The sequence below is a fragment of the Amblyomma maculatum genome, chromosome 9 (assembly GCF_055883805.1).
Source record: "Amblyomma maculatum isolate TAMU_Amacu chromosome 9, ASM5588380v1, whole genome shotgun sequence".
NCBI classification, from domain to species: Eukaryota; Metazoa; Arthropoda; class Arachnida; order Ixodida; family Ixodidae; genus Amblyomma; species Amblyomma maculatum.
The window spans coordinates 9,535,523-9,545,682 of record NC_139352.1 but is presented as its reverse complement, the minus strand read 5'-3'; the positions used below and the strand labels follow the sequence as shown (position 1 = coordinate 9,545,682).

General features: G+C 47.3%; 1 protein-coding gene across 5 annotated transcripts in view; it reads left to right on the top strand.

Moving 5' to 3' along the window:
• The first annotated feature begins 4,446 nt into the window (after positions 1-4,446).
• LOC146178227 (uncharacterized) overlaps positions 4,447-10,160 on the top strand; it is a 51,097-nt gene continuing 45,383 nt past the window's right edge. For 2 of the 5 annotated variants that reach the window (XM_084578037.1, XM_084578036.1), the window contains exon 1: positions 4,447-4,656. In XM_084578037.1, coding sequence (XP_084434163.1) covers positions 4,555-4,656 — 102 coding nt within the window. In that variant the 5' untranslated portion in view covers positions 4,447-4,554. The remainder of the gene's footprint in view (positions 4,657-10,160) is intronic. The other 3 variants (XR_014700574.1, XM_084578035.1, XR_014700573.1) reach the window with 2 other exon arrangements.

The following is a 10,160-nucleotide window of genomic DNA, read 5'->3' as shown; positions in this document are numbered from 1 at the left end:
TAGCGTGATGTTGTATCTCTTGACGTTTAAAGCTGCGTACTGGAAAAGCGGTGAAAAGCGAAATAAAGTCACTGCAAGAAAAAATTAACACAAATAACTCAGCGACCCAAACAACATTGCAGAGGAGACGTTTGTTGCTTTCGCTTCGCCAGACAAACACGTGATCACTTCGGCTCATTTTCTTTTCCTCCTTGCTCTGCTGGTCGAAAGGCAGAAGGGAAATCCCTGGCGCCTATCGCACCAGATGAGTGTTCATTCTCAAAGTTCGGGATTTGTAGGCGCTCTTGGAGGCGCACGGCATCGGATGTTATATGCGGTGGTGCTGAGACACACCTGTCTCTTTCCTAAAATTTTCTAAGATCATATTTTAGATCAAAAGCGCTACTTCAAGACGTATAACCGGATCACCATTCACAACGTCGTCGAACTGGCAGGAGGTATCAACTCAGGCTTTGATATTACGACAGGAGGGTGATACCAGCATCCAACTTTTCACAACCCTTGGACCTCTAGTAATTCAGGCTGCCCCTAGGCCACACTGTCATTTCGTCGCACTAATATATCTATCATACCCAAATGTCCAAATATTGCCGGACTGAGATGTATTCACTGGAAACTGAACAAGGCCAGCGCAGCCCGCATCTTAGGTCCTGGCTAAAGTATACGCTGAGAACTGACAGGAAATGAAGCCGCAAGCTCGGATCTCAGTTCAGTCAAGAGGCACCTGTCTCCAGTTTACTCATAGTCGTGATGTTCGTTGCTCGGAAAGGGGATAATGCATCGGCCTTGTAAGCCATATTGGGGTGACGACTCGGCCTACGCCCAGAAGTTGTTGAGGGACCTATGAATGTTCAGCTTCCCAAATTTCATGAGGACACCGTAAGTGTCGTTTTTCCAAGGTGAATCACGAATGCTGAGATGTAAAAACCCAAGTTGCGCACAGCACAATGTGAATAATACTGGTCATCTCGTCATTTGCTAACACAAGTAGTCGTAAAAAGGCTACAGGTCTGGGCACTAATTCTTTTTCGACGGGAATCTATTCGCTACATATGTGGGGAACCACCTCAAAAATCCATATTGCTTAGTGCCTATCAGTCCCTGGCACTAAACATTATGGAGCTCCTCACATCTGCCCAGCTGCAAGGCCACATGATAATGTTTCAATGGATCCCTGCCCACTGCGGGCTCCATGGGAATGAACAGGCCGATGTTGAAGCAAAAAGCGCACTAATCAATGGCCTCCAAACAGCTGTGCCTTTTTCAAGAGCGGATACGACGTGCCTTCTTACGAGTTGTATGAAGAATGCTACAGCAGCTTACTGGGCCCAGCCAGACGCCCGACAAATTCCTCTAAGAAGGCGCGATCGAACATTGAAATTTTGCCGACGTTTATATTTTGCTCGCAGGCTACTCTGTGTAGGAAGGGGAATTCGGGGGGGGGGGGGGGGGTGTTGAAAAAAGAATGGTAAGGGAAATAGGAAATAATAGAATTGAAGGGGGAGATAAAACACGGCCATTAAATACGTGTTAAGGTGCTTCGTGGAGTAATTATATAAAATCAAATAATGAAATGCATGATCCGACAAATATGCTTATTTCCGACATCAGCGGTGTAGTAGAGCAGGGCACGCAGAAAAACGGAGTGCCGATCAGGGAAACTGCATAGCCCACGAGTTGTGATCAGCCAGGGAAGACCCACGATGAGTGCGCGTCCGCTCTAGAAAGCCACACTTGCGAAAGCGGCAACGAGCAACCAGAGCCGAGTCAGCATTGTTCGTGCCCTGAGGCCACGCCGGGTTGTCTCAACATCATCTGTTTTATTCGCGTAAGATACGACGCCGGTGCGAACGCGGACGTGGCACATATTTCCTTCACGCAACCCGAAGCGCCCCAGCTGGCGAAAGAGCTTGATCGTGCGCCAGTTAGCGCTGAGCGATGCGGCTCACCGGAGGGATAACGTGAGTGCCGAGCCGCCAGGGGAAATGACTAGCTTGGGGGCTCGCATGAGCGGGAATTCGGATTTGACTGAAAGTGTGTGTATGCGCTGCTGGCCGCTATGCAGACGCGGCTCCGCACTTTGACCACTTTGACGACGCCGGTGCCATACTCACTCTGGTCGCCGCTAGTTTGCCAGAGCTCGCGCCGAAAGAGAGCAGAAAACGAGTATTCAAGTGCTGCCACCGAAAAAAGCGGAAAGGCAGACGCGAGAAAAAATGCTGCCATCGTAAGGAGAGAAAACGCAAACGACTGCGAAAGGAAAAGAAGACACTAACCCAACGGCACAAATGCGCCCGTGCAAAGAAAATGCGTGAATGGTGCGCAACACGTAAGGAGATAGAGAGGTCGTTCAGCAAAGCACGCAAGGTATGTTCATGCATTTCTTCGCACAGAAATAGGATGGTAAGCATATTCCGGGAAACGAACAGCCGAAGCTTCATTGAAAAGGGGAGTCTCAACGGTAACGCCGATAGCTTAAATCGCGGAACCCCTAACGTAAGAATAACAGTCTAAACGTTTTCACTTGTTGGTGTTTTTCTTCCTGGCATAGAATTTGAACAATTGTATTGTATTACCTTTGTTTGAAAGTGACGCTTTTTGAAAGGGCAATTTTCGTATTTGCAGACACGTTCAAAGTGCTGCTGAGCTGCCCCTTAATGTAGATGGGTGTATATAAGAGGGAAATAGACTGGCATAGCTTAGTGAAGTTTGTGCAGTGCTTGCTGGCTGACTGGATGAGTTTCAGCGTAGTTGTAATGCTTTTGGGTACGACGGAAAACGCTCCCGAAGACAATTTGCAGAGTGCCTTGGGAATCAGAACGTGCTAAGGAAGTCTTCTGGCTGACTGGGCTCAGGAGAAGCAGAGTCGGATGACCCCGGCTAGCAGCATCGCCACAATCCCTCCGGACAGCGTATGCAGTCCCCTGCCCTTCGGGATCTCCTTCCCCCGGCGGGGCAGTCTGTTACGATTCATCATCGACATGTGCGACAACCGACGCGGCCACAACGCAGCATCAAGCAAAGCAGCGAACATTTTGGCCATTTCAGCGCCGTGCAATCGGCCGCCCAACGCTTCCTCCCGCAGGAGTGCTCCGACCTGTCAGATCAACACGTGCCGTATTGTGTGTGTGCAAACGCTGGCAAAGCCCGGCGCTCAAGAGAGAGAGCGTCGTCCTCGCCCGTCTGCAGGAGGTGAAGGATTTTTCTGTCGCGCCACCAAGACTGAGTCAACACCCTATACAAAAGTGGTCTATGTACTTCAATGGAAAAGTTTATGGTCAGTTATGTCTATATATGGACTTTTATAGTCGGCTATAAAGTGCCATTGAAATATTTATAGGCAGCTATAGAAAATTCTATAACACTTTGTCTATAGCTTCTGGACCATACAAAATCTGCTTCTCAGCCCGTTCCTACGTTAGCCGACGCCGTTAGCCGGGACCGTTGATGCCATCCGCCGAGCCACTCAGTTGCCAGACCAACGCTACCGATGGGGCCGCGACCCGCATAAAACAGCACGAGGATAAATTTAGACGGCACTGAAGATGTCCCTCCGTACACTATCCCGCGTTCATTCGAAATTTGAATTGGATGATCAGACCGGAAGCAGGTACAAACGTTGCAAGAGAAACAAATTTGAATTCCAGATTATGACGGTTAGAAAGCAGCCAGTTCCGAGAAAAAGAACAGTATCCCAGAAATCAAAAGAACCTTAGACGTTTGAAAATTGCTGCTTGAAATATTTCATCAACTCCCAAAGCTCAACGCACGCCCGACCCAGTTTCAAGCTTATTATTTATGTTGATGTCTGCAGAGGTGTGACGCCACATTTGATTAAAAACATTTCAATTTATTTATTTATATCTTTATTTTTTTTATACTGCCGACTTGATCTTAGTAATTACTCAGCTTTCCCCTAAGGTAAATATTTTGTCGGTGCGGGAACTTGAATTCTGTGGGCTGAGCTTCCAGGAAAATGGCTTCTGGTTAGAAACAGGGCCAGTAAAGCTCTCCCTCCGACTCAGACAGTGCTTCACCCCACTACAGTGTGTGAGTGGTTAGGGCACTGGAATGCTGAATCCAACACGCGGGAATAGACCTCTTTCTTTTTTGATCTGGGTGAAAAGCAATGCGTCCTTGCGCGGTGTGTTAAAGATCCCCAAATGCTCAAAATAACTGCAGCCCTTTACAACGGCATCTTTCATAGCCTGAGAAGCTTTGGTATGTTAAACCCTATGAACTAAACCAGCCATCCATATGTCTATAGTATGCCTGACAAAGACGGCCTAATCCCACGAATGTATACTCCTATTGTGATCTATCGCAGGGGCGCGTTTGCGATACAATAGACGTAATAAATCATTCAAATAAGAATTATTCTGCCTACATCGCAAAGATTTATTTTGTTTTTAAATATCAAATATGCGTCTTTAAATATCAAATCAGAAATATCTTAACATCCTAACCATATGTGATATCTGACCACACCCAACTACCGCTACTAAATATATTTCAACTTTTGTGTAAAACTTGTGAGCTCCTATTGGAAGCACCATGAAGCTAGTAGGGTTCTCTCTAATATACCTTGTCGCTCTCAGCAAGAAACACCCTAACGCTCAGGAGACAGAGAGTTCAAGCAATCAGGACATCGAACAGGTGGGCTATAATGTTCTCAGCATTTTAACCACTGATGCGAATTGCTGGGCTTTGTTAGCGCTGCATATGTTTGCGAAGTTGTTTATCCTCTCTTATTTACTCCATTCAGCGTGCATCATAGAACTTCCTTGCGATTAGTGACAGCGTTTTTCTCTTTCCGATGAGGTATAGATTCTAAACATGCCTAATATGGTTCTGTAAAGCTGCTATAGCATAGGAGCCCAGCCATGCAACTCCTTAAGAGACTTCGTGTTTATTCACGGTTCTTACCAGTTGTTTTGGTTCATTCTTTTTCCAGTGCGACTTCAGCGCTTCGCCAAATTCGATAATATTCTCGAAATGTATAAAACGTTTCTCTTCGCAAATTAGCCAAATACTGCTTAGCATTCTCTTTGATAAAATAGTACCTTGGCCAGGGGCCCCCAAGGTGCTTCACTACGAAAAATATCCGACCAACTCGCCTAAGAGCTCATGTTGCACGTCTTTACAAAAGATAAGAAAATAAGAAAACTTATTCTTCCCGGAAGCCTTATTACTATCCACGCTTTATGATTATATGCTTTGAATGTAAGAGAATAGCAACTCCACACTGCCATGTACTAAAACTTTATGCATATTGCTTGATAGCTTGATTACTATGAGCACAAATAGTACAATTTGTTTTTGTTTTTCTGATTTTTAAACTAAATATTCTGAATATTCTGAATAACTGAATATTAAACTGAAATATTTCAAAAACCATTTTTAAAAAAGTGGTTTCCTGAATATTTCTACTCTAAAGGGGGCATTTCATCTTTGTATATGCACGGCCGGTCTCGAAGGAAAGCACGCTTCTTACAGCCTTCGCAAGGGGTCTGTTTCCACCACTCGCCGCACTTCGGTAGGATCGCCACCTCCTCACCGCTCCGCGTCTGCTACACGCACGGAAACCGCACGCACCGTTCCCCGCTCCACCCGCTTAAATTTCAACTTAAAGTCTCCACTTTTTGTACTTACCGTTCACACAAAGACAGCGTAATCTGCGTCTAATATCTGCGATCTATGAGGTATAAAATACAGATATATTCCGCGTGCGAGCTCTCCCCTCAGCGTGACTATATGGTGGTCGCATTAGGCAGCAGATAGCAGTGCATTGGACAGCCACAATTATAGCCACAGTCATTAAGTTGCATATGCATTATGTTCAGAGCATATCCCTCCGCCAAAACAGTATGTAACCTCGCGACTGACGCAACAACGTTTGATCAAGACTTCGGGCACAAATATTTACTCTGTACAAGTGATGACTTGAAAATTGACCTCTTTTAGAAGATATTGTTCGCTGTTCGTGATGAGGATGAAGAAGTGCAACAGACTCGGGGAAGACGACGACGTTGAGTGTTGTGAAATCGGTGCCCTCATCAACGTTAGTTGTGCGGACAGCTTTGGGACTGTAAATCTTCTACGTAACAATATTTACGGAAGGAGAAAATAATACTCTACTTTTTAAAAGTTGAACATTTCCTTAAGGTTGTCTCCATTATTTCGCCTACATACGTACGATCTCTAGCAGGAGATTATGGGGTTCAGGGTGCTTCTGGGGTCGTCACAACTGTCGCTTAATTATAGTGTTATATAGCACAAGACTGCGCTGGACAGCTTTTGACGTGTAGATAGCACCTGCAAACGGACATAACGGATATTATTGAACTTAAAACCTCTAAAACAATGAACCCGCCACGATAAACACAGGCTTATTTTCGATTACTAGTTCTAAACAGGAGAAGCGTGCCAATTTCCGAGCAACTATATTCCCTAAGTTATCAATTACTGTTTCTTCATGCTGTTCGGAAGAGCTATTTTTGTATGAGCTATGCAACTTGCCAAAAGCGCAAAATTTTGGTGCGCCCGAAAATTAGACCAATTTTTGCAGCAACTGCAAGCATGCATATTGCAAAATATAAAATTGCGATTTTTCTCTATGTCAAGAAAACTGTAATTTGGTACTACCTTAGGTGTGTTTACAGGGCGAGAGGCCTTACAGCGCGACGATTGTCCGCAGTGAAGTGCAGTTTGTGACCAATGTGGTGACTAAAAGGCAAGGCACGGGTGGCTTATGGGAGAACGAATATGCGAAGAGCGGACAGAGCCATGCTGTTAAGTAGTTCCGGCGAAGAGAATGAGGGCAGCCTGCCGACAGCGGAAAGAATTGCGAGAGCCGGCAAAGCCGACGTAGACTTCCTGGGCTGCCATCGACCAATTATGCACAAGAAGAGACTTCAGGCATAGGGCCTTATCCCGACCCCTGTGAGCTGTGATATGAAGTCATCCGACTGTGGAATTAGTGGTCATGCCTGCATGTATGTCATGTCATGGTCGTGTGAATCATTGTAGTTTCTCACGAGTCATAGTCCTAAGTCGCGATATAGGAAGACACTGGTGTAAGGTCTGTGCTGAGTCTTACAAAATTCATGAGTCATAGTCATGCTTGTGGTTCACAAAAAGTGCCCAGTCATGGGTCCTAAATTGGGTCACAAAGAGTGTGCTAAGTCATGGGTCGCAAAATTTCCTGAAACCGTGCCGAGTGAAAGGCCTCAAATGTAACATCCTATGAAAGTATCACGTCCCAAGATCACGTAACAGACAAGCTGCATGAAAATGTCACGTGGCTATGAGAGTATCAGGTGACAAGGTGACGTGATAGTCAAGTCGCGTAAGAATATCGCGGGGCTATGAGAACGCCACGCGATAGGAGCGACGGTGTGCCGTCCAATACCTCAGTTGCAGGAGCTCTGCAATTAAAGCGCGTTAAGAAAAGGAAATTTCCACTGTGAGTCACGAGCCTTCTTTGCAAGCGGCAGCAACGCTTAGGCTTTCGAATTAATGCAATGGTGGAGTCTCTGCAGTGATGCCAAAGGTGTTGCAAGAATGCACCTATATATTTGTTTTTGCGACATATGAACTACTTGGTGCGCGTGCAAGACAAATGTTTATCACAAGATTTTGCTATGCCTTCTGAAGTTATTTCCTAGAATTTTCTCTATTGTTGCCAGAAATGACCGCAGCAGTTTTACCTTGCACATATTGTCACGTAGCCGTTTAGGCCCGTAACCAGAAGGTTGGTTTTAATAGGGGGGTTGACCTAGAAGGCACAGAAGAGTAGGTCCAGAGAGCACTGAGAGACAGCAGCCGACTTCAGCTTCTTCTCGAACGCCACGAGACCACTTCTTCCAGTCCGCGCACGAGACTCTCGATGAGCTGCCGCCTAGCGGCTGCTGTTGCACACGCTACATTACCCCCCTCTCTAAGAAAATAAATGCGAGTTTGATGAATTCAAAAGCAGAAAGAAAAAAAAATTAAAGCAAGAAACATGCGGTAGGCGGTGCGCTAATTTTCTCGCGAAAAGTACGGTTTCATGCGCACGACATGAGCAACCTCGGATTTCTGCTGACGACGAGTAGAAGAAAAGCCGTCCGGAAGCACTTCGTAAGTCACGTCGCTCAGCTGACGGAGCACTTTGTATGGGCCAAAGTACTGTTTCAGAAGTTTTTCGGATAGTCCCCGACGTCGAATCGGAGTCCAGAGCCACACTCTGTCGCCCGGTTCGAAAGTCACTACACGGTGGCGGTGATCGTACCGCTGGGCGTCTCGACCTTGCTGGTTCCGGATGCGTGCCCTCGCCAGCTGTCGCGCTTGTTCTGCGCGTTGAGTGAACTCCTCGGCGCCAACTTCGAGGTCACGGCCGTCGTGGGGCAACATGGCTTCGAGCATTGTCGAAACTTCACGGCCATACAATAAGGAAAAAGGCGTCATTTGCGTTGTTTCCTGCTGCGCCGTGTTGTACGCGAACGTGACGTACGGGAGGACGTCATCCCAAGACCGATGTTCAACATCCACGTACATGGACATCATGTCGGCGAGAGTTTTGTTCAGACGTTCTGTCAAGCCATTAGTTTGTGGATGGTAGGCTGTTGACCTGCGATGGGTAGTGCCGCTTAGCTGAATGACAGATTCCAGTAGCTTGGCAGTGAAAGCAGTGCCTCGGTTCGTTATTATAACTCTCGGGGCGCCGTGCCTGAGGACTATGCGTTCGATGAAAAATTTCGCTGCCTCGATTGCCTTACCACGCTGGAGGGCCTTCGTTTCAGCGTAACGCGTAAGGTAATCTGTAGCGACAATTATCCACCTGTTGCCGGAATCAGAAATTGGAAAAGGACCCAACAAATCCATGCCAACTTGTTCGAATGGGTATCTTGGCACTTGAACAGGATGTAGTAAACCGGCCGGTTTCACAGGCGGTGTTTTTCGTCGCTGGCAATCATGGCATGTTCTCACGTAATGGCGTACTGCGGCCGCAAGGTTTGGCCAATAATAACTCTTCTTAATTCGGGCCAGAGTTCGAGCATACCCCAGGTGACCCGCGGTGGGCTCGTCATGACATGCCTGTAAGATTTCTTCGCGAAGAGACTCTAGTACGACGAGGAGATAATCTCTTCCCGTCGGAGCGAAGTTGATCTTGTATAAAACATTGTTTCGCATGCAAAACGACGAATGCGTTCTGGCGAAGAGACGAGGAATTTCTGTAGTGCGCTCTTCTAGAAAATCAATAAGTGGTGCGAGAGCCGGATCATTACGTTGCTGCTGCGAAACAGTGAGTGCGTCGACGGCTGCGATAAGGGGAAAGTCTGGTTCTTCGTCTTCCCGCGCAGCATCGACAGGTGAACGGGACAAGCAGTCAGCGTCGTTGTGCTGACGTCCAGACTTATACACGATGGTCATGTCGAACTCCTGTAGCCGTAAGCTCCATCGTGCAAGGCGTCCGGAGGGGTCTCGCAAGTTTGTTAACCAGCACAGAGAGTGGTGGTCACTCACAACCCGAAAGTGCCGGCCATAAAGATAGGGTCGAAATTTCATCACCGCCCATACAACGGCCAGACATTCTTTTTCGGTGGTTGAATAGTTTGATTCGGCACGGGACAAAGTCCGGCTTGCGTATGCGATAACTCGCTCGGCACCGTCTTGCCACTGGACGAGTACAGCGCCTAGACCCACGTTGCTGGCATCTGTGTGGACCAGAGTCTCGGCATTCGCATCGAAATGGGCAAGTACAGGTGTTGTCTGCAAGCGGTGCCGTAACTCGTCGAATGCCTTTTGCTGTTCGTCCGTCCAGGTGAAGGTGACATCATCCCGGGTGAGACGTGTCAACGGAGCGGCAATGCGTGAAAAGTTTTCAATAAATCTGCGGTAATAGGCGCAGAGGCCCAAGAAACGGCGAACTGTCTTCTTGTTACATGGAGTAGGGAATTTGGTGACGGCAGCTGTTTAAGCGGGATCGGGACGAACTCCTCGATGCCTGACGACGTGGCCCAAGAACATGAGCTCTTCATAGCCAAAGTGACACATTTGTGGTTTTAACGTGAGGCCGGCAGATCTGATAGCCCGTAGCACAGCGGAGAGACGTTGGAGGTGTTCCTCGAACGTTGGTGAAAACACAACAACGTCGTCCAGGTAGACTAGACACCTCT